The sequence below is a fragment of the Martes martes genome (assembly GCF_963455335.1).
Source record: "Martes martes genome assembly, chromosome: 9".
In the NCBI taxonomy this organism is placed as follows: domain Eukaryota; kingdom Metazoa; phylum Chordata; class Mammalia; order Carnivora; family Mustelidae; genus Martes; species Martes martes.
Window position 1 is genome coordinate 22,668,098 of NC_137896.1, and position 24,372 is coordinate 22,692,469.

Below are 24,372 nucleotides of genomic sequence, written 5' to 3' on the forward strand. Positions count from 1 at the left end.
TGGTTTGCAGAGGTTCCCAGAGACCACTGTCGCTCTACGGGCTGTCCCCCATTTCTGCAAAACCCACCAGCTCTGTGTGTGTGGCTCTCAGGGAGCCCTCTGGGATACTTTCAAGACCTGACCCCCCCTCCCCAAGTTGTCCTCTTCTCTTCTACCACAGAGCCCTGGCCCCCAAGACTCGCCCCCTCCTTTCTTTTCCAAGTAGTCACCACCCACGCCGTTGGCCGTGCCGGGGGGCATTCTCCCCAGGCCCCCCCACTTCGGTGTCTCCTGAACAAGCCCATAATCCCTCTGCTGTCAAAGGTCAATAATTTTGATGACACAGCTGGAGATGACAAAAACAAGTAACACAGATAAATGACAAAAGACACAGAATTTTATAACATTCTCACAGTCCTGGCTCTAGGTTGCCTGTTTTTTAATCCGCAGGCAGAGAAAGTGGAAGCCCAGCCAGGAACTTCTCTCAATTCACCTAACCTGTCCCCCTGAATTCCTCAAAGGCCAAGCAAAGCAGAAAAACCGTTCACAGGGGTCATCACCCCTTTGGAGAGGTTTCCTAGGTAGCTTCTCACAGTTGGGAGCGAGCAACAAAGAGCGGCTACTGCTTCTGGGCTTCCGGTGTCTCCTCTCACTTCCCTCCAAATCTCCCCACTTGCCTTGAGCTTCTTACCTTCCTGGTTCTGGGAGAGCTGTCTCTGCAAATCCTGTAATTCTGTGCAGACCTGACTTTTCTCTGCCTCTGCATCAGCGAGACGCTGTTCCAGCTTCAGAGCCCGCTCCCTGAGGTCGTCCTGGGAAAGAAGGGCAAGACTGGACTCCAACCTCCTCATCCCCCACCAAGCTATCCCAGCCCGGGACGGGACGCAAGTGCCAGCCCCCCTTCCTCTCAGCCTCTGTGGGATCTGCCCCCCTCCCCCCGCCCCGGATCTGCTCCCAGATCTCTCCCTGGAGCCGTGAAAGGCTCTGCTCCAACGGTCTGGAGCCTAGAATCCCTGTCTAACCCCTGTGCGCCTTCGCCCGGGGTCACCTGTCCTCTGTCCAAACTCTTACTTCAAAGCTCAGCTCCAAGGTCCCTTCTTCCTTCCCTGTGACCCTCCCCAAGTAGGAATGAATTGTCCCTTCCTCCTGTCATTATCATTTGCATCTGTAACTGATCCGGTGAATTCTATCAGTTCTGCTTATTTTAGAAGGCAGTTTCCTTCCTCAGCCTTCTCGAGGGTGGAGATTGGTCTTTCTCCTTTCCGAGCCGTCAGCTCACACTGGCTGGAGCAGAGGTGGCATTCAATTTTTACTGAATGATAGGTTCACCGAGAGGTGGAATTTATGGGACATGTAGTTTAGCCTTAGGCCTGGAATGTTCCTATAAATGGCAGCCTCAAATCTCAGCAGTCCGTTTGTCTGGTTGTTCTTGGAGGGATCGGCACCAAGAACAAGTAATTCACAGCTGAGAGGAAAATCATACAAAACAATATCCCTCGTCTGTGTAGGCTTCTCTAGTTCAGAGCCCCTCACATCCTTCACTCGCTCTATCTTCACAACCCTGAGGCGGGCATGGTTTGCCCCCAACTGACTAGTGAAACCCAGACCCAGGAAACCAAATGCTATGCTCATGCTTGCCCCGTGAGGAAAGGCTAGGGATGGAACTCATCCGAAGCTGGGAATAAAACAGCTCAAACTGCTTCATGCGTCCTCTTCCGGGGAGTGAAGAGTTCAAGGAAGAACAGGGCATCGTACCCGGGCCTGCTGAGTCTTCCACAGGTCTTGGTGAAGCTTCTGGAGGGCAGATGCCACTGCCTCGGCTGACAGGGCTGCCAGGAGGGGCCCTTTCTCACAGAGGAGCCTAGCTCCATTCTGGTCTGAAAAAATGAGGAAACAGCTCCTCACTTGGCTGCCCTACGAAAGGAAACAGCCAAACCTCCCCAGAGAGTCTTGGCCTTCCCACAGATCCCTCCTCTCCCCAAAGAACCCCTCCTGAGCAGATCATTCATCAGGCACTTTCTGCATTCCTATGTGCCAGGAGCTGTGGCGGGCACTAGATAATGCTAGCTGTCACCTGTTAGGCATTTATTAAACGCCAGGAACTGTGTGACCTCTTTGACTTATGTACTCTCAGGAACTCCTTAGAAAAATCCTTAGAGATGGGGCGCCTGGGTGGCATAGTTGGTTAAACGTTCCACTCTTGATTTCAGCTCAGGGCATGATCTCAGGGTTGTGAGATCAAGCCCCAAGTCAGGCTCTGTGCTCAGAGGGGAGTCTGCTTAAGATCCTCTCTCCCTCTCTCTCTGCCCTTCCGCTGCTTACACATGTATGCTCTCTCTCTCTAAGAAACAAAAAATCAAGCTCAGAGAGGACTGTATTAATTCCAGAGTCTGTGGCCTTAACCTTGCTGTGATATTGCCTAAGGAACTGGGGGCCCCCTGCCTTCTCCCTCCAGGGAGCCAGGTGTGGCTTTGGCCCAAAGGACCGAGTCCTTGCGTGGCCGCCTTACCTGGCTCAGGGCCCCAAAGGGAAGCAGAGTCTCCCCCACCACGCAGCTCAGGCCTGCCATCATAGGCGAACCCCAAGGCCTGCTGCAGAACGGAGCAGAGGCTGGCCAGCTGGGCCTGGGCCTGGTGCCCGGGCTGCTGCTCCGCCGCCAGCGCCGCCAGCCGGGTCTCTGCACCGCGCAGGCGGAGCTGGACTTGGGCGGCCTTGGCTTCCAGGGCGCGTAGGGAGGCTCGCAGCTGCTGCTCTGTTACCCGAGCTGCCTCCAGGTCCTCCAGCAGTTGCGCTTCCTGAGCCAGAAAGTCCGCCTCCTTCTCCCTGGCCTCCTGCTTCAGGAATTCCACCTGCCGGGGAGGCAATGTTGTCACTCTGAGCAGGGAGTGGATACCTCGATCGACACCCCCGGCCTCACCCCGATCAAGCCCTGGGCTCACCTTCATCGGGGCCAGGAGGCTCAGCTCTCCAATGGGTAAGGAGGGCTCTGGAAGGAGTGTTACCCTCCATCCGACCTACCTGCCCGCCTACTGACTCCTGTCACATGTACCTAGGCGATGCAAATGGGCTGTGGTCCTAGTCCCCCAGGCAGCCACACCAGCCCCCTGCTTCAATCAGAACTCGGCCTAAACCCTGACACTGAGCTACATGAAACCGGTCACGATAATAACGGCTCCCATTTATAGAATGTCTGCTGTGTTCTTACACTTCATACGTTCCCCTAATGGCTAAGAATGATCATCCTCATCTTACGGATGAAGAAACCGATGCTCACGCAACCTGCAAGCTGGACTGCTGAGAGCCAAAGCCAGCACCGATGACCCGACCCAGTCCCTCTCTACCCTAGTCTCCCTTCCAGTTCTGACCACCTCCCTCTTCCCCTCCTGGTTCCTGCTTTCCTCTGTGCCCAAGGTCTGGGGTCCTGGTTGTGAGCAGATGGAGTCCTGAAGTCTTCTCAGTGCTGCCTGGCTGATCTGTTCCGCTGCTGTGTCTCGCCAAGCTGACCAAGCACAGTTAGATGCGGCCACGCTCGACCCAGGCCCGCGGGACCCCGCCCCTTTGGGCACCATGTTCTGGGCTGTCAGAACCCTCACGGGAGCCTCCTCAGCTCTGGGTCAGGTTCCCAAGCCCCCACCCCGCCCAATCTGACATGCCCCTCCTGGCAGGAGGGGCTGCTGCAATCCCAGCACACCCTGTAATACGGAACAAGAGAACGGTCCTCTTTACGGGAGGGTCCTGAGCAACCGGCTTCTCCACTCCAGGAGCAGGCCTCTGCCGAGGAACGGGGCCCGCGGGCGGCGTGGGGAGTACCTGGGTGCTGAGCTCTCTCCGCTCTCCCTGGGCCTCCTGCATGTCCTGGCGCAGGGAGCTCAGCTCTCGCTGGTGAACAGACTCAGCTTCTTGGAGAACAAGGAGCTTCTGTTCCTTTTCCATCAGCGACTGAGTCAGGCTGCAGAGAGGCCAGAGGACTAAGGTCATTCTCTCAGAGAATGAAGAACTACCTTCTCATCTGACTGTGCTAAACATGGCATTAATCCTTCAGAGAGAAATAGTGAGATCACAAGGGCGGCATAACAACAGAAGCCAGCATTTACTGAGCACCAACTGAGTGCTCCCAGGTACTTCCAGCACGTGATACCTCCTTTCAGCTTCAGCTTCTTCTCTGGCAGATTCCAGAGATATCTATGCAACAGCTCAAATTCACTGTGTCTGGTTCTTCCCATCCTTTCTGCACCCCCCTCCCCCCAGCCATCCCCTACTCTGTTCCCTAGCTCAGCGAACGGCACTTTTATCCACCCGGTGGTCCAACTTGGCAGCCTTGACCACATCAGAGTTCTCCCTTTATCCCACCTAAGTCCAATCAGTGATGACATATAATGGACTCCAACTCCCTCAACGTCCCTTGAGCTCCTCCTCCACTCCGCTTCCCCACTCCCCCTACCCTGGTGCAGCATTAGTATCTCTCAGGCAGACAACTGCACTTGTCTCCTAACATGTCTTGCTGCCCGTGGTTGCCTCAACAAGACGGTTTGTTCTGCTTCAAGCTCCTATGTCACCGAGAAGACACGCCATGCTTCACCCGGATGGCCCTAACTCACCCTGGAGGTTTCTTGCCATCACTACCTCTTCTGATACACCCTGAGCTGGATTGTGCTGACTTCCCTGCTTAAAACCCTCCAGCGGTTTCCTACTAAACTTAAAATAAACTACACATTCCTGGCCATGGCCCACAAATCCCCAATGACACAGACTTGCCCAGATCCCGCACCCGGGTCTTATTCACCAGGCTCTGGTCACGCAGTGCTTCCGGTGTCCCCAAATACCTTGAGTTCTGAGCCGTCTCTGGGCCCTGAGATTTCTCCTCCTACCACAGAGCTCTCCCTCACCCCTTTGCCTGGCTGGTTCCAGTTCCTCCACAGTGATCAGTTTAAATGCAACCTCCCTAAGGAAGGCCTTCTCTGAAACCTCATCTGAAGTACATCCCGGGGGCACCTGGGTGGCTCAGTGGGTTAAAGCCTCTGCCTTCGGCTCAGGTCATGATCTCAGGGTCTTGGGATTGAGCCTCGCATCGGGCTCTCTGCTCTGCAGGGAGCCTGCTTCCTCCTCTCTCTCTCTGCCTACTTGTGATCTCTGTCTGTCAAATAAATAAGTAAAATCTTAAAAAAAAAAAAAGTTCATCCCCACCCCCCTATTTTGACTTCAGCATCCTGCTTCTTCCCTCCATGCCATGTAACATAACCTGCACCGATTTCTCTGGGGGATCACTTAATTAACATCTTCCCCATAAAATGGTAAATTCTGCTGAGGCAGGGGGCCGTCCCCAGCCCCTGGCACAGTGCCTGGTGCCTAACGTGTACAGGCCGGGGCTAGAGACATGAGCAGCTGGGTACCTGAGGGAAGAGCTGTCCACCTCACAGTGACCACAGTAGCTAGACAGACAAAGCCTGCTCCGCGGCCTGTCGAACCTACCTGGCTTTCTCTCTCTCCAGCTCCTTCTGCATTCGGCTATACTCCTGGGCCTCCCTCAGCTTCTCCTGAACCTCCTGCTCCGCCAGCCTCCTGGAGTCATCCCTGGAAAGCAGCCGAGACTTCAAGTCCTCCACCTGGAAAGATACCACGTGATGACCAAGGGCAGGGGGCCCAGTGGGGTGGGGAGGCTTCTCACCAGAGCTCCAGGTCCTTTGGGGTCACAGCCACTGGCCCATTTCCAGTGCCCTGGGGGTTTCTGCCAATGCTTACACACTATTCTTAGCACCCCTCTCTCTGTACCGTCCGGCCTCGCTGTGGTCTCCCAGCCTCACATCTGCTGTGTAAAGGCAGGCACAAATCAAAATCTTGGCTGAATATAACCACTCAAAGGCAGGTGAAAAAGGGATGGGCAAGTGTATAGTGATTGTATTTTTTTTTTTTTTAAGATTTTTATTTATTTGACAGAGAGAGACACAGCAAGAGAGGGAACACAAGAGGGGGAGCAGCAGAGAGAAAGGGAGAAGCAGGCTTCCCACCGAGCAGGGAGCCTGATGTGGGGCTCGATCCCAGGACCCTGGGATCATGACCTGAGCCGAAGGCAGACGCTTAACGACTGAGCCACCCAAGCGCCCTGTGATTGTATTTTTTGAAATAAACAATCAGAGGGGTGCCTGGGTGGCTCAGTCAGTTGAACATCTGCCTTCGGCTCAGGTCATGATCCCAGGGTCCTGAGATCAAGCCCCGAATTGGACTCCCTGCTCAGCGGGGAGCCTGCTTCTCCCTTTGCCTGCCACTCCCCACTGCTTGTACTCTCCCCCTCTCTCTCCCTGTCAAATAAATAAAATCTTTAAAAAAAACAACAATCAGAACACCAGCTGATAATAGGATTCTGAGAAGGAAAAGCAATCAGAGTAGGAAAAGCAACTTGGAATATTAAAATACTGGATCTCTGGGGAGGGTGGGAAGAATGAAGGGCACAGGGGCTGCCTGGGAAAATCTAAGTTCTGTGGTCACGACAGGGAGAGGTGACTGTCCCAGGGCTCCAAGGGCATGTGCTCTGCTCTAAGTGCCCTTCCATTTTCCTCTCCTTCCCAAGCAGCCCCAGGGCTCCCCTTTAGCGCAGAGGGATCGGGACAGCCTGGCTATAGGGCTGGGAGAGAGAAGGAGGCACCTGTCCCTGCAGGTCCATCTTCGTCTGTAGCAGGGCCCTGCACTCTTCTCGGAGGGCAGCGAGGTCGTCTCTGCTCTGCTGGCCTGCCTGCTCCAGCTCCCGCCGCACCTCCCGGAGCTGGGTCTGCAGCATCTCGGTGGTCTCCTGCCAAGGGAGAAGACGACAGTGAGCAGGAGAAAGCTCCCATTGGGGCCTGTGTCTTAAAGTCTGTGTCATATAAATACCGGCTTTTCAAATGGGTTGGTGGCAAAAGCTGAGGCAGGACCCAGCAATCCATGCTGTTTCCATGATGCCACCTTGGCCCTCACCTCCTAGACTGTCTCCTCCCCCACAGACCGTGCTGGCTCACCCCGTCAGTGCCTGAGTTGGTAGCAGTTCGTCACCCAGACCCCTGCAGCAGGCTCCCGTGGCAAATCCCTACTTCCACTCCGCAAACCACCCCCTGACATGTGTGTGCACATGCACAAACATGCACACACTTCTCCATTCAGCAGCTAAAGTACTTTTTTAAATGCATGTAGTAAATCATGACCCACTCTGCTTTTTAAACACCATCCAATGGTTTCCCACTGCCCTTAGAACAAATTCCAAGCTCCTCCCGTGCTGACCAAGGGCTCCTGCCTACCTCTCCACTCGCCCCTGAGCCTATCACACTGGGGCCACTTTGCCTCCTTTCTGTCCTGGAACTCCTCAAGCCCTTTCTCTCTGTCCCACTGTCCTGACCATGGCTATTTCCCCTGCCAAAACTGATCTTCAAATAGCTGGCTTCTTCTTCTTCTTCTTTTTTAAAAAAGGGCTTTACTAAGGGGCACCTGGGTGGCTCTGTCAGTTAATCAGCTGCCTTCAGCTCAGGTCACGATCCCAGGGTTCCGAGATTGAGCCCCGCATCAGGCTCCCTGCTCAGCGGGGAGGCTGTTTCTCCCTCTTCCTCAGCCCTGCCCCCCTCAACTCATGTGCATGCATGCTCTCTCTCTCTCTCAAATAAATAAATCTTAAAAAAAAAAAATAAACGGGCTTTACTGAGACATAGTCCACATATCATACAATTCACTCGTTTAAGCATATGATTTTTTTAAAAAGATTTTATTTATTTATTTGATAGAGATTACAAGTAGTCAGAGAGGCAGGCAGAGAGGGAGGAGGAAGCAGGCTCCCCGCTGAGTAGAGAGCCCGATGCGGGGCTCGATCCCAGGATTGCGGGATCATGACCTGGGCCGAAGGCAGAGGCTTTAACCCACTGAGCCACCCAGGCGCCCCTAAGCATATGATTTGATGGTTTTTAGTATATTCAGAGTTGTACATGTCACCACATTTCAGAATATTTTTATCACCCCTATACCCTCTCTATTCCTATCCCCACTCCCGACTACACATCTGCTTTCTGTCCGTAGCTTTGCCCATTCTGGACATTTCTTATACCCTATCCGTCTCCCTCGCAGCACTCCTTCCCACCCGCCATCATCTCATGTATTCTCTATCTGCGCATTTTTGTATGCTCCGTCACTAGAACGTGAGCTCTTTGAGGACAGGGACCACGTGTGTCACGTTCACAGCTGAGTGCACCTTGATGGTTGTCCTGGGATGGCACCTTGCCCCGGACCAGGTGCACAGAAGCACCAGAGGGCTGGCTGCGCCGCCTTGCCTCCCTGCCCAGGACCAGCCTCCATACCTGCTCCTTTAACTTCTGAACCTTCATGTCCTGCCTCAGCCGCTCCAGCTGTTGGCTGGCATCTGCCAGCTCCTTCTGGGTCTGCAGCAGCGTCTCCAGGAGGGACACCCTCTCCTTCTCTGTTTCGAGCTGCATCTGTGGAGGGGCAGGGAGGCGAGAGCTTGCCATCTCAGGGGTCACCGTGCTCACCTGCTAGGCCACGAGCACATTCCCGCTGCTCTAGGGCTCCTCCGGCAAATGGGGAGGGGACCCAGGGCCAAAGAAGGTCTGGACCTGCTTGTTAAGAACCAGGAAGTGCAAAGATTGTCCCTGGTTTGTGAGCTGACAGGATGTGGTGAGCATCGGCCCTCCCTCAGGAAGTGTGACATGCCGTAGGCCCTGCAGCTAACTCAGGGGTCGTCCAGCTCACTAGCAGCAAAGGGAGCAGGTACTTCTCTTCTGGAAGCCCCCTGCAGCAGCACGCTCCGGAGTGGAAAAGGAAGTGGTCAGAGGTAGGGGGAATCGCAGCTCCAGTCTCCCCAGCTTCCCACCTGGCAGAGGGCGCTCTCTGCCTCTGCCCGTTCTTTCTCCCTCTGCCTCCGGATGGCCTCCACTTCTGCCTGCTGTTCCTGCAGCTTCATTTCCAGCTCTGTTTTCTCCCTCTTTAGGCTCTCCAGGGCCTTATCCAGTTCTTGCTGGTGCCAGGAGCGCTCCTTCTCCTGGTTACATGAAGGAAGCACTGTTAGAACCCAGGGGGTGAGGAGAAGAGGCATGAGGGGGGCTGGAGCAGAGAAGGTCCACCCTCCCCGGCTGACAGTCTTTGGGCCCTCCCTTGGTCTGTCTCCCCATCGATAAAGCGAGGTTGCTAACTCCTGCCTTACCTATCTCATCAAATTTTATGAGACTCAAATGAGATTTATAAAAAAAGTCAAATGATACATGAAAAAGTGTTTTCTAAAGTGCAATTCTCCCTAATGCAAGTTACAAATATCTGTCATTTTATTTTATTTTACGATTTCTTTATTGGGGCGCCTTGTGATCTCTGTCTGTCCAATAAATAAATAAAATCTTTATTTTTTTTAAAGATTTTATTTATTTATTGGACAGAGAGATAGAGATCACAAGTAGGCAGAGAGGCAGGCAGAGAGAGAGGAAGGGAAGCAGGCTCCCCGCTGAGCAGAGAGCCCGACGCGGGGCTTGATCCCAGGACCCTGGGATCATGACCTGAGCCGAAGGCAGAGGCTTTAACCCACTGGGCCACCCAGGTGCCCCAGTATCTGTCATTTTAAACCAACCACACCACGGTTGATGCTATGACTATGAACTGAGGAAGCAGATTGGTTCTCTGCTGCCTACTCTCCCCTACTTTAGGCACATAACTCCCAAAGAAGCAAACTTCGGCTGCCATCTTGCCAACAAGTCAGCCTTGTAATAGAAGTCGAATCACAAATACACACAAAATACAAGTCAACTTCCACTTCCAGAAATCTGACAAACAAGATCTCTGAACAATCTAGCTGCAAAATGGCAAAAAATACTGGATAAAATATTAAATATACATTTCAATGTATATTGAGCCAGCAGGAATTTCAGAGAAGTCAAAAATAAAGCCAAGACTTGTGATCCAAAGAGGTAAATGAGCACAGAACTGTCTGTCTTCTGGAGGCCTTTGCTATACCTAATAACCTTGAAATTCATCTTAATGCTATGTGGGGAAAAGAAAACAGAAGACAAGGGTGGGGAGTCCAATAGAAGATTCCCACATAAAGCTGCACTCTTGAAGGGCTAACCGAGGTCAATAAACTATGGCATGTTGGCCAAATCTAGCCAGCCTCCTTTGCTGTACAGCCTGTGAGCAATTAGTAGTTTTTACATTTTTAATGATAAAAAAGAAGTTAAAAAAAAAAAAGACTTTGTGACATGTGAAAATTATATGGAATTCAAGTTTCAGTGTCTGCACTTAAAGTTTTATTTGAATATAAACATGCTCATTTGGTTACATATTATCTATGGCTGCTTTTGTACTACAACAGCAGAGGTGAGTTAATTACGACAAAGACCATAAGGTCCACAAAGCTTAGTATGTGGCCCTTTACCAAAACCTTGCCTATCTCTGGGCTAAGGTGCCCTCAGTAGAAGGATAAACTTGAGAGATTAAAGAGGAGACAAATGGGGAAGAAAAGCAGAGAGAAAGTAGGAGAGAAAACAAAACAAAAACCCCACAAAAGGAAACAATAAGAACATTTGTTTGTTTCAATCTTTACACAGGGTTCAAAAAAAAAATCTCCCTCAAGAAGTCAACCACAGGGGCACCTGGGTGGCTCAGTGGGTTAAAGCCTCTGCCTTCGGCTCAGGTCATGATTCCAGGGTCCTGGGATCGAGCCCCACATCGGGCTCTCTGCTCGGTGGGGAGCCTGCTTCCCCCTCTCTCTCTGCCTGCCTCTCTGCCTACTTGTGATCCTTCTCTCTGTCAAATAAAAATTAAAAAAAAAAAAAAAAAAAAAAAAAAAGAAGTCAACCACATATTCCATGCTCATGGATTGGAAGAACAAATATTGTGAAAATGTCTATTCTACCTAAAGCAATCTACACATTTAATGCAATCCCTATCAAAATCCCATCCATTTTTTTTTAAAGAAATAGAACAAATAATCCTAAAATATATATGGAACCAGAAAAGACCTTGAATAGCCAAAGGAATATTGAAAAAGAAAGCCAAAGTCGGTGGCATCACAATTCCAGACTTCAAGCTCTATTACAAAGCTGTCATCATCAAGACAATATGGTACTGGCACAAAAACAGACATATAGACCAATGGAACAGAATAGAGAGCCCAGAAATAGACCCTCAACTCTATGGTCAACTAATCTTCGACAAAGCAGGAAAGAATATCCAATGGAAAAAAGAGAGCCTCTTCAACAAATGGTGCTGGGAAAATTGGACAGCCACATGCAGAAAAATGAAATTGGACTATTTCCTTACACTACACACGAAAATAGACTCAAAATGGATGAAGGACCTCAATGTGTGAAAGGAATCTATCAAAATCCTTGAGGACAATGCAGGCAGCAACTCTTTGACCTCAACTGCAGCAACTTCTTCCTAGGAACATCGCCAAAGGCAACAGAAGCAAGGGCAAAAATGAACTATTGGGATTTCATCAAGATCAAAAGCTTTTGCACAGCAAAGGAAACAGTTAACAAAACCAAAAGACAACTGACAGAATGGGAGAAGATATTTGCAAACGACATATCAGATAAAGGGCTAGTATCCAAAATCTATAAAGAGCTTATCAAACTCAATACCCAAAGAACAAATAATCCAGTCAAGAAATGGGCAGAGGACATGAACAGACATTTCTGCAAAGAAGACATCCAGATGGCCAACAGACACATGAAAAAATGCTCCACATCACTCGGCATCAGGGAAATACAAATCAAAACCACAATGAGATACCACCTCACACCAGTCAGAATGGCTAAAATTAACAAGTCAAGAAATGACAGATGCTGGCGAGGATGCAGAGAGAGGGGAACCCTCCTACACTGCTGGTGGGAATGCAAGCTGGTGCAACCACTCTGGAAAACAGTGTGGAGGTTCCTCAAAAAACTGAAAATAGAGCTACCCTACGACCCAGCAATTGCACTCCTGGGTATATATCCTAAAGATACAAACGTGGTGCTCCGAAGGGGCACGTGCACCCGAATGTTTATAGCAGCAATGTCCACAATAGCCAAACTGTGGAAAGAGCCTAGATGTCCATCAACAGATGAATGGATAAGAAGATGTGGTATATATACACAATGGAATACTATGCAGCCATCAAAAGACATGAAATCTTGCCATTTGCGACGACGTGGATGGAACTAGAGGGTATCATGCTTAGCGAAATAAGTCAATCGGAGAAAGACAACTATCATATGATCTCTTTGGTATGAGGAAGTGGAGATGCAAGGCGGGGGAGGGGTTGGGGGGAGGTAGGAAAAGAAAAAATGAAAAGATGGGATTGGGAGGGAGACAAACCATAAAAGACTCAATCTCAAGAAACAGACTGAGGGTTGCGGGGGGGAGGGGGGACGGGAGAGGGTGGTGGGGAAATGGACATTGGGGAGGGTATGGGCTATGATGAGTGCTGTGAAATGTGTAAACCTGACGATTCACAGACCTGTACCCCTGGGGATAAAAATACATTATATGTTTATTAAAATAAAAAAATAAAAAATAAATAAAAAAAAAGAAGTCAACCACAACCTGGTCTTCATATGGGTGCAGGGCCTGAATGGACCCCAAACACTTTCAACAGAAATTTTGTTTCATTTTAAATTAAAATTTTATTTTAAGATGAGATATTCTGGGATGCTAGAACCTTTAATCCAACACTACTAGAATAAGTGAACTGAGTTAATTTCTATCATATTTCTATGCCTCAGTTTCCTCATCTACAAAAATGGGGATAACAACAGTGTCCTCCTCTTCTGCCAGGAAATTCCTAACAGAAATGAAAGCAAATCTTCTGAAGAAAAACTCCTTCATCTGAGGCCTACAAGGATTCCCAAAGAAAAATTTCTAAAGCACATGAGCTCAGAGTCAAGAACCACAAAACACATGAGTAAGAACCGATGGAAACAACATATAACAGCGTCAGGCCCAAAAAGATTTTAGTTATTGGTATTATTAGACAGCATAAAAATACGTTTCATGTGTTAAAAGAATAAAAGAGGATGAAAATACAAAATAGGGAAAAATGATTAAAATGTGACAAAGAAGATTTGAAAAAAATTACAGAATATACTGTCTAGAAATTTTAAAAAATTTAGTAAGTGAAATTTAAAACTTGGCAAATAGACTACATAGCAGATTAGACATGGCTGAATGGGGAGTTGAAGAGAGATCTGAAAAAAATCATCTACAACACAGAATAGAAAAAGAAAATGAACATGGAAAATGTAAGAGTTAAGATACATGGAGGATACTGTAAGAAGGTCTGACACACAACTAATCAAGGTCTTCCCAATACCAACAATGGAATAATCACTATGCTAAGAGAAAATAACTACCATCCTAGAATTTTATACCCAGTGAAACTATCCTTCATGAATAAAAGTAAAATAGAAATATTTTCAGACAATTAATTACCAATAGACTCTCACTGAATAAATTCTATCCCAAGGAGGAAAATGAATCCAAATGAAAGTTTAATATGCAAAAAGGAATGATCAGTGAAGTGATCAGTGAAAAAAAGGTCATTTTTCAGTGTATCTAAAACAAATATTGACTGTATAAGACAAAAGGTCAGAATAATTTATGGTGTTAACAAACTAGTTATAACAAGACATTGCATGAAAGCGTACAATGGGTCGGAGGAGTGAATGAAGGTAAAATGTTCTGAGGTCCCTATATCATTCAGGAAAACAAGAAACATACCAAGTAATTTGAGATTTTATTAAGTATGTATTTTTATTTTATTTTTTATTTTTAAAAAGATTTTATTTATTTATTTGACAGGGAGAGAGACAGTGAGAGAGGAAACACAAGCAGGGGGAATGGGAGAGGAAGAAGCAAGCTTCCCGCTGAGCAGGCAGCCTGATGTGGGGCTTGATCCCGGGACCCTGGGATCATGACCTGAGCAGAAGGCAGATGCATAATGACTGAGCCACCCAGGCACCCGTAAGTACATATTTTTAAATATTAAAGGAAACAACTACAAAAATTAAAAAAAAATAGAGAATATACCATCCTAAGTAATAGAGAAAAAGAACTGAGAAAAGAATACAACTTACTCATCCAACTGAACTCCCTAAAAGTTAAGAAAAATGACCTCCCCACCCCAAAAAGATATAAAAAGGCAGGAAAAACAGCATAGGAGTGGCGGAAATAAATCCAAATGTACCTATAGGGACAATCAAAGCAAAGGGACTAAATTATATAATTAAAAGACAAAAGAAATACACTTCTAAACCAGGAAGAAGGGGTCCAAGCTATTCCTCTGTGCCCTGGGGCCAGTTTAACAACCGTAAATCCCAAGATCCGTGCTTAATTCTCCGTATATAGCAAAACAACAACAACAACAATAACAGCCAACACAAATACAGAGCTTACTACATGTCAGAAATCATTCTCAGGGTTCTCCATATACTACTCATTTAATAGCTAGAAACTGGATTTTGCACCTTGGAGTGCAAAGGTTAGTCCCATTCAGATTTCATTCTTTTTTTTTTTTTTTTTAAGATTTTTTATTTATTTGACAGACAGAGATCACAAGTAGGCAGAGAGGCAGGCAGAGAGAGAGAGGGAAGCAGGCTTCCTGCTGAGCAGAGAGCCCGATGCAGGGCTCGATCCCAAGACCCTGGGATAATGACCTGAGCCGAAGGCATAGAGGCTTTAACCCACTGAGCCACCTAGGCGCCCCCAGATTTCATTCTTATAAGCAGCCTCTTCTGGCCCAAGAGTCAGCGGGTGGAGTACCCACTGAAGGGAGGTCAGCTCTGCCTCTCCCGTCCCCAGCCACATCCATGACCTACCCATTTCTCCTGGAGCCGGTTCACCTCCTCCTCATGGGCTGACTTCTGCTGCTGCAGGGCCGTCTGCCCCTCGTGCTCAGCCTGGGCCAGCCGACTGGCTGCTGTCTCCCGCTCCTGCTCTGCGCGGCTCCGCTCAGTGTCCAGTTCCAGCTTCAGGCACCTCACTTCCCCTGAGATGCCACAGATGGGTGAGCTCCCACTCAGCCTCTGCCCTCCTTCTTTCTCCCCTCTCCTCAGACCTTGGGAGCAAACTCCGGTCTCGGAGGCCCTGGGCCTGGCTACAGCAGGACCTCTGATAACTTCCCACGGCCTTGCTGGCTTTCCACATCCCCATGGAATGAAGCGTCCCCATTCCAGTTGGGGTCTCACCTTGAATGACTTCTTTGGCACGAGTGACAGTTTGAATCTGGACCTCCAGCTGGCCCTTGGTGACCTCTATCAGAGAATTTTGTTGTTGGGCCTCAAACAGACTGCTCTCCAGTTGCTCCTTGGCTGAGCTGTGAGGTTCAGGAATCAGGAAGAGTTCTGACCCATCAGGCCCCTTAACTTTCCTTAAGATGAGTTGGGTTCTAAGTACTGACCACCCGGAGAAATTAGGGACCAACGATAAATTCACAACTCACTTAGGAGTTGTGATCCTTTGGGCAGGGAACTTGGTTTGGCTCCCCCTCGCCTCGCAACGCTCCCTCTGCCCTTGTCCGAACTGGGTCTGGGCCCCACCTGAGCCCCAGCAGTTGTTCGGAGAGGTCCTGCCGCTCTCGCTCCACAGCCTGCAGCCGCACCTCGAGGGCGGCTCTCTCCCGCACTAGGGCTTCCTTTTCCTGGACTTCCCGAGCGAGCACTTCTTCCCGTCGCTTTGTCTCCTGCTGCAGCTGGTCCAGCTGAGCTAAGGCAGCCTCCTGCTGATGACGGGCCTGGGAGGAAGAAATGGGCAAGCTACAGAGTGGAGGCAGGAACCAACCTTGCGCCCCCCGCCACCGACCGGGTTGCTATCACAGGTTAGGGCTGCTGGCCCTTCAGGCATTCCCGACCCAGCTCTGTGAGTCCGATGGTCACCCGCTCATGCAAATCCTACTTTCTGCATCAGCCTACAGAACTCCCAGGCCAGGAAGCACGCTCTCTCTTGTGTGAGACCCTGTGTATTAGGGCTGCAAGAGAACTACCTCTAATGAACTTTTAGTCTTAAGGAGTAAGGCACCCAAAAGTGTGAAGAAAGTGATCAGTCTCTGAGAAAGGCACTCTGGAAAGGAGGTTTATGTATCATTTTTTGGGCAGTGAGAAGTTTGGTAGAGGAGAAAGACGACCTTTGAGCTGAGCCACTGGCTCAGAAAAAAATTTACTGAGTTGCTGCTAGGTGTCAAGACATTTTGTTAAAAGGTGGAGGAACAGGGGGTCTGGGGGGCGCAGTCAGTTAAGTGGCTGACTCTTGTTTTTTTTTTTTTTTTAAAGATTTTATTTATTTATTTGACAGAGATCACAAGTAGGCAGAGAGGCAGGCAGAGAGGTAGGCAGAGAGAGAGGGGAAAGCAGGCTCCCCACTGAGCAGAGAGCCCGATGCAGGGCTCGATCCCAGGACCCTGGGACCATGACCTGAGCCGAAGGCAGAGGCTTTAACCCATTGAGCCACCCAGGCACCCCTGATTCTTGGTTTTTGCCTCAGGTCGTGATCTCAGGGTTGTAAGATCGAGCCCCACGTTGGGTCTGCTGGCTCCGTGCTCAGCATGGAGTCTCCTTAAGTGCTCTCTCCCTCTCTCTCTGCCCCTTCTTAATGCTCTTGCATGCTCTCTCTCTCTCTCTCTCTCTAAAATAAATAAATAAATCAATCAATCTTAAAAAAAAAAAGATGGAAGAATAAAAACAAGTAAGACACAGCCTTGTCTTCAAGGAGCTTTTGGTCTAACGGTGGAGACTATAAATGGGTAATTATACCACAGTGTGTCTTGTGTGTGGTGTGGTAGCTGGAATATTCTGGAGGTAGAGCACCTAGGACAGGCATGTAATTCAAGCCAGAGGGTGTGAGGTGCTGGGGGAACTGAAGGATTCTTACAGGAATTCTCTTAAAAAACCAGAAGGTGAGGGGCCCCTGGGTGGCTCAGTGGGTTAAGCTGCTGCCTTCGGCTCAGGTCATGATCTCAGGATCCTGGGATCGAGTCCCGCATCGGGCTCTCTGCTCAGCAGGGAGCCTGCTTCCCTCTCTCTCTCTGCCTGCCTCTCTGCCTACTTGTAATCTCTGTCTGTCAAATAAATAAATAAAATCTTAAAAAAAAAAAACAAAAAACAAACCAGAAGGTGGGGCGCCTGGGTGGCTCAGTCGTTAGGCGTCTGCCTTTGGCTTGGGTCATGGTCCCAGGGTCCTGGGATCGAGTCCCGCATCGGGCTCCCTGCTCAATGGGAAGCCTGCTTCTCTCTCTCCTACTCCCCCTGCTTGTGTTCCTCCCCTCTCTGTCAGATAAACAAAATCTTAAAAAAAAAAAAAAATCGGGAGATGTACCCCAAACTAGTAATATTGGTCATTTTTAGGAAGTAAGATCTTCCCACTTTCTGAACCATTTCTGTTGAGTTTTTATCTTTTATGATAGGTTTGTGCGATACCTTCGTGTAATGGCATCAGTTCTGTCCTCTCACCTCGCTTAGCTTCTCCTGAATTTCTTCCTTCTCTTCTTGGATGCCCCTGAGGTCTGCTTGCAGCTCAGCCCTGCTCCCCTCCGCCTTCTGCAGCTGAGCCTCCAAGACAGTGTTCTTCTCCTGAAGGGCTTCCCGGCCCCTCTCGGCCTCCGCCAGGCCCAGCTGCAAAGTGTTTCTCGCCTGCTCTGCTGCTTCCATTCTGCGGCACACGGACTGGTTCTCCTGTTCGAGCTATTGGTCAGAACGGGAAAGGCGTCAAAGACCAGTGGTTACAGCTTACAGATCAAGTGCTAAGACAGGAATCCGAGGGAGATGGGACTCTGTTCTCCAAAGAGGAACACAGGAAGGCTTATGGGAGAGGCGGACTATGTGCATTCGTTTGCTCTGGTGTCTGTTCCAGGCACTGGATGGGTTGATGCTGCGGATGGTGATTAAAAGGCAAAAATGCTTACTCTCAAAGAATTCAGAATAAAGGGACTCTGGAACGTTTCCAGGGCTCAAGGTAACAGCGGTAGTGAAGAGCCATGTTACATCTGCAACCCATAGAGAAGACTCTTTGAGATGTAGGCTCTTCAGCAGATCCTTTCCTGGTGATTGCTATTATCTCATGCGATGAGATTAAACACCTCGTCTTCCTTCCAGAGGACGCGGGCCTTCTTCCTGGCCCTGGTGATTTTACCCTACAGCCTATAGGTGGTTCTGCTGGAAGTGTGAAAGGGGACTATTTTTAATGGCCAAGCCCAGGTGTTCCAATCTTGGCTGTCCTCTGCACCCCCAATGCTCCTTTTGCTCATTTCAGGACTACATTTAGGAGCTGAGCTGTCCTGGGCTGATCTATTACGGACTCCTCCCTGTTACGGGCATCAGGCTTATCAGTCACTGGCTGGCCTTCCGTCAGGGCCCAGACCTACCCTGCAGATCAGAGAAGTCTTTGCTCACCTGGAGAAGCTGCTGGTTCAGTCCAACTTTATCTAAGGCCAAAGCCTCATTTAAGGCACTGAGCTTGACAGCAGCAGCCCGAAGATCGGCGACCTCAGCCTTCAGGCTGTTCTCAGAACTTGACAGTTCGGAAACTGACTGTTCTGCCTAAAAACAAGGAGAGTTAAAGGGATGCTTTGCGCCAGCTTTCCTGCCATGGTGAGCAGCTCACGTCCCCAACACCTGCTGCTGTCCTTGTACAGAGAACACTCCATTCCTTCCCTTACATTCGAAACAAGTTTTCCCTCCCTTCCTTCAATCATCGAGAAGTAGGAGAGGAGCTCACGGTAGAGGCAAAGACATCAGGATGTACAAACAACTAGAACTGCAATGACTTCATAGGCAATGCAGCCCCACAGTGCTCTGGAAATTATTTACTGCATTTACTCGGTTTGGGGGAATCAGAAGTGCTTGGTAGAAGAGCTGGCAGCGAAGGTGGGTACTGAGAGGTGAGGAAGAGTTTGTGGGTAGAGGGAGAGGAAGGACGCAGTTCAGCCAAAGGGAAGAGGAGCCCCCAAGCAGCGGAGGCAGGAAAGAGCAGGGTGCAGCTGACCACGTGATCAGGGCTGGGTGGCAGGAGTCGCAGAGGATGGGGAGTTAGGAGAGGATCTGGAGAGAGGAAGAGGCTGGAAACAGTTTGGGGCAGACGCAAAGGGCTTTGAACGTGTCACCAAGCAGCTGGGAAGCCACTGAATGGTTACAGGAAGGAGATCGACATCACCAGATTTACACTTTGGAAAACCATTCTAACTCCGGCATAGAGAGTACATTGGGAGGGACAGAGGCCAAAAGCAGAGGCAACTAAGTGATGTAGGAACACTAAGGGTTGTGGCTGGGAAGGTGAAGAATGAATGAGTCAGGCTGCATGTCCTTTGCCTAGAAACACAACTCTCTAAAACCCTCCTCACCTTCCCCAAGCAAGCGAGGGGTGGAGGCCCACCTACCCTGGTCAGTGCCAAGGTCACTTCCGTTTGCTCCTGCCTCAGCAACTCCCTTTCCAGGTGACTCGCCTCCAGGGCCTCCCGAAGAGTGATGAGCTCGCTGAGCGATTCTGACTGTCTGGCTTCCAGGCCCGCCAGCGTCTCCTGACTAGGATGGAAAGGAGAGGAGCCTGGGGGCAATTTCAGAGAGTGGCCACACCCCAAAAGGTAACAGGAGTGTGATTACCTTCGCCACGCAAAAGGATGAAGAAGGTCCCTAAAAACCAGTAAGAACTCCATGACATATAAGTGAAAAAAGTCAGATATTGGGAGAAATTAAGAATATGCATAGGGGTGCCTGGCTGGCTCATTCTGTAGAACATGAAACTCTTAATCTCAGAGTCATGGTTGAAGCCCCATGTTGGGTGTTGGAGCCTACTTAAAATAAAACAATAGGGACGCCTGGGTGGCTCAGTGGGTTAAAGCCTCTGCCTTCAGCTTGGGTCATGATCCCAGGGTCCTGGGATAAAGCCCTGCATTGGGCTCTCTGCTCAGTGGGGAGCATGCTTCCCACCCCCTCTCTGCCTGCCTCTCTGCCTACTTGTGATCTCTATCTGTCAAATAAATAAAATCTTTTAAAAAAATAAAAATAAATTAAAATAAAAACAATAAAATTTAGTTAAAAAAAGAATATATGCATGTATTTGCATGAAGCAGATGGAAAGACAAACAAAGCAGTTTAAGAGGTTGCCTATAGAAGGAAGGGAAATGGGATGGATGAAACAGAGAAGAGGATCTCTGTGTTTGTCTATTTTTTTTTTTTTTTAAAGAGAAACGTTGGGGAGGAGCTGAGGGAGAGGGAGAGAGGCTTTTAAGCAGGCTCCATGCCCAGCTCTAGACCATGATCATGACCTGAGCCAAAATCAAGAGTTGGATGCTTTAACCGACTGAGCTACCCAGTCACCCCTGTGTTTGTCTTTTTCAATAGTTTTGACTTTCAGGTCATAATAAATATTGATATATGTATTGCCAGTTCACACTAATTAAATTTAAAAACATAATTATCTTTGTGGGTTGTCTATTCTTCTCCTTGGTACAGGGGAGACCATTGCTTGCATGAGTCATGATTCTTACAGTAGTCCTTCAAGATTCCATTATCCATGCCTCCTGCTGCAAGGAGTGAGAGCACAGGGGAGGAGGGGAATCTACCAGAGGGGAAGAACACAGTCCCTGCTACCAGTTACTGAAGACCTACGACATGCCAGGCTCTATGCCAGCATTTTGCAATACAGTGCTCTAACCTTCCCACGGATCCTTCAAGGCAAATACTATCATCCCCATTTTACAAATAAAATAATCTACCCAGGGGCGCCTGGGTGGCTCAGTGGGTTAAAGCCTCTGCCTTCGGCTCAGGTCATGATCTCAGGGTCCTGGGATCGAGCCCCACGTCAGGCTCTCTGCTCAGTGGGGAGCCTGCTTCCCTCTCTCTCTCTCTGCCTGCTTCTTTGCCTGCTTGTGATCTCTGTCAAATAAATAAATAAAATCTTAAAAAAAAAAAAATCTACCCAAGTGGCAGAGCCATAATTTTTTTTTTTTTTAAGATTTTATTCATTTACTTGACAGAGAGAGATCACAAGTAGGCAGAGAGGCAGGCAGAGAGAGAGGGGAGGAAGCAGGCTCCCCGCTGAGCAGAGAGCCCTACCTGGGGCTTGATCCCAGGACCCTGAGATCATGACCTGAGCTGAAGGCAGAGGCTTTAACCCACTGAGCCACCCAGGCACCCCAGAGCCATAATTTTAACTAAGCTTTCGCCAGCTCGGAAGTCCTTGCTTTTCCTATGACATTATATACCGGCATTTATAGATTCTTTAGGTTTCTTGATTCTGGACCTCCCTTTTTGATCAACTCATTTCCCATTACTACCTGGGACAAGTCCTACTCTCCAGCCAGCCTAGCCTACTCTGTATATGCCACGAACCTGTTGCATCCTTTTCTTTGCTAATCTGTCCCTCCGGCCCCTCTCCCATTCTCTACCAATCAAAATATGTCCAGGCCCAGCTCAAAGACCACCCTCTCCTCCATGAGGCTTTCCATTATTAACTGTCACTCCCATGCATCCAAAGGACCCAGCTGGAAGCCCTGGTCCCTCATACTTCATCTGGCCTCATGCCACAGTTTGCTATTTACTTGTTTGTTTTCCCCATGAGACTGCAAACTGCTTGAGATCAGGGCCTGAGTCTTACTTGTTTCTGTACCCCGCAGTGCCTCAGCCCTCAGCGGGGCTCAGAAAAGCCTGGGTGAACTTGCTGTATGCAGCCTACTGCAAAAGAAGCAGAGTAAGCTAGTGGAAACCCACCGCACACCGGGCTTCGATTTACTCTGCTTTCTACGAGATGGGAGTGCATGGAGGAGGGTGTGGAATTTGAAGGGACAATCAAGCCTCAGGGAGGGGACCGGGCACACGTACAGGCGCTCCCTTTCCCGGACAGCCTGGTGCAGCTCCTCCTGCCGCTCCTCCTTCTCGCCCTGAGCTGAGTCCCCCTGCAACTGAAGCTCCACGTTCGTCCTCCGCAGCCGCCACGCCTCCTGCTCCAGCACCTCCAGCTGCTGCTGCAGCTCTGCCCTGGTCTTCTGCAGCAGCTCGCGCTCCCTGGAAAGAGCAGACCAGAGATGAGCAGGAACCTTGGACCCTCTAATCCTTCCCGGAAGCAGACAATCACAGGATCAAAGGACAGAGGTGTCTGTTTCCTTTCAAAATCTCATCGTCCCTTTTGAGCAGGAAACTTTTTTTTTAAATTATCACAAAGACCCCAAAGTGAGTGAGCAGGAATAAGCACAACACAAAGCAAGACAGTCCTGGACAGCCCTGGCGGTCAGGGAGGGCAGGGTCAGGCAACCAAAAACATCCAGGGAGTGAGTAAATGGCTGGATAAGGACTGAGCTGGAAGTGGGGAGGGGGAAGGATGAACAGCCCCTGCTCACTTGCTAAGACACTCCACCTCCCCCTGGAGGTCCACCGTCTGCCCCGCCAGAGTGTCTCGCTCTCCAGTGAGCTTCTGCAGCCGCTGTCTCAAGGCCTCGCCTTCCTCCTGCCACTGATCATGCTGTTGCCGCAAGGAGCTCATAGCTTCCTGGCAGCCCGAAAGCTGCTGCCTTAAGTCCTATGGAGGGAGAGTGACAGAAGTGAGATGGTGACCAAGAGGGCAGAATGAAGCCCCCTGAGAGTGGGGCTGGGTGAGGCGGCTGAGGGCTGGTACAAGGGTAAGCCAGGAATAGAGACGTGGCCAGTCAAGAAGACAGAGGATGAGAGATTACTACTGGGTTTCTGTGCTGCCTGGAGTCTCGGGGTCCATCATCTTCAAATGTGTGCAGGGGTGCGGTCACGGAGATGGTTAAGTATGGCTGGAACCCTTAGAGTCCGGAACACTTACTGTTGGTCTCCCAGGGCTCTAGTGGCCTGTCTTTGTGTAGTGCTATACAAAGATGGCATGCCACGGGAAGCATACCACTGGGCACACAGAATGTGCCCATTAGCCACAAGGACAACTGGGCAGACACCGAGAGATTCTAATGAACACTTTGGGAGTGTTGAAAATACCTCATGAATGGTCAACATAGTGGAAAGGGCAGTGCAGAGACGCCTGAGTGGCTCAGTCAGTTGGGCAACTGCCTCTGGCTCAGGTCATGATCCTGGAGTCTCAGGATCAAGTCCTGCATTGGGCTCCCTGCTTGGCGGGGAGTCTGCTTCTCCCTCTGACCTCCCCCCTCTCATGCTCTCTCTCTCTCATTCTCTTTTTCTCAAATAAATAAATAAAATCTTAAAAAAAAAAAAAAAAGGAAAGGGGCAGTCCAGGTGAGGAAGGTACCTGGGGCACAGAGCAGTTCGGACACCCATACCCGTGGCTGAGGAGGAATGGTCAGATTCTCACCTGCACAGCCTGGCGTCTTTGAGTCACCACTGAACGCACCAGAGTAAGGGCCTTTTCTGGGTCCTGGGAATCAAACTGGGAGGAGAGGCCACTAGCGTCCAACCCCAAGGAGCAATCCGCACCACAGCCTTGGGCCATGTTGTCCCCTTCTTCCACCATGACCTGAAACCCGACACAGCAGAGTCACTACCCTACTGACCAAGGCCTACAGTCCGCACAGAAGACTAACTGGAAGACTAACTAGACAAGACTAATGGCTACATCCTGGACAAACCTGACGTTTTCCTTCTCATGTCCTTTCCCATGCAGGTGGGCGGAGGGTATCTGAGAGCAAAAAGGATTGGTTCCTCCAATCCCTCACCTTTGGTCACCCAAACCTAGGACTAGCAAGAAGGCTAGAGTACTCTCTGAGGCAATTAACAAAAGAAGAAATGAAGAAAGGAGAGGACACTGATGTAACAAAGACCAGAGTCCAGCCACTGGCCTGAGACTTGCAGATGCCAATAAGGAAGAGGGCCTGTTCCAGCAGGCAGGACCAGCACGTGAATGCTTATCTACCCCTTAGCAAGCCAGTCCTTAAAGACACTCAGAGAACTCATTCCTCAAAGACCCTAAGCCCAAGCATCTCAGAGTGTGGAAACCTAGGCACGACTAAGAGGACATGGAGGCCTGCGGAGCGGTGAGCCATGATCCGGTTTCCACAAACAGAAGGCTTACCAGTACCTGGGTTATATCCCTGATCACCTGCTGTAAAGACAGCTTCTCCTCTTGGGCACTCCTACTGAGAGATGCCTCGTGTTCCATTAATTCTGCATGATTTGTCTCCTGAACAGGGAACAAGACAGAGCTGTGAGCCAAACTTGCAGAAGTATCTACCGTTCCAGGCTCCAAATGAATCAGAAGCTCATTCTGTCTCTTCGGTCAACGCTACTTTTTCCCTGACCACAGGTGAATGCTACTGTTGTCCCAGGACTCTGAGGACAGTGGGATGTGGTGATTAAGAGTTCAGAGTAAGCGAATCAGAGCTCCAAATGGGAATGCCTAGGTTAGAGTTCTTACTCGATCACGTCCTAGCTTGGCAACCTTAGGCCGCTACTTCTTTGGGTTTCTTTTCTCTTTAAAAAAGAGAAA

General features: G+C 49.6%; 1 protein-coding gene across 2 annotated transcripts in view; it reads right to left on the reverse strand.

Moving 5' to 3' along the window:
* Positions 1-24,372, reverse strand: part of CEP250 (centrosomal protein 250) — a 50,925-nt gene that overhangs the window by 10,510 nt on the left and 16,043 nt on the right. Inside the window, exons 9-26 of one of the 2 annotated variants that reach the window (XM_080812595.1) lie at positions 23,965-24,066; positions 23,242-23,403; positions 22,295-22,473; positions 21,780-21,962; positions 19,337-19,481; positions 18,354-18,500; positions 17,415-17,645; positions 15,510-15,703; positions 15,159-15,286; positions 14,790-14,959; positions 8,819-8,986; positions 8,289-8,423; positions 6,620-6,763; positions 5,449-5,582; positions 3,790-3,928; positions 2,489-2,828; positions 1,735-1,856; positions 671-791 (exon numbers count right to left, since the gene is read on the reverse strand). In XM_080812595.1, the coding sequence (XP_080668721.1) occupies positions 671-791; positions 1,735-1,856; positions 2,489-2,828; positions 3,790-3,928; positions 5,449-5,582; positions 6,620-6,763; positions 8,289-8,423; positions 8,819-8,986; positions 14,790-14,959; positions 15,159-15,286; positions 15,510-15,703; positions 17,415-17,645; positions 18,354-18,500; positions 19,337-19,481; positions 21,780-21,962; positions 22,295-22,473; positions 23,242-23,403; positions 23,965-24,066 (2,944 nt within the window). Of the gene's footprint in view, positions 1-670; positions 792-1,734; positions 1,857-2,488; positions 2,829-3,789; positions 3,929-5,448; positions 5,583-6,619; positions 6,764-8,288; positions 8,424-8,818; positions 8,987-14,789; positions 14,960-15,158; positions 15,287-15,509; positions 15,704-17,414; positions 17,646-17,866; positions 17,892-18,353; positions 18,501-19,336; positions 19,482-21,779; positions 21,963-22,294; positions 22,474-23,241; positions 23,404-23,964; positions 24,067-24,372 lie in introns of those variants that run through there. The other variant, XM_080812594.1, reaches the window with a different exon arrangement.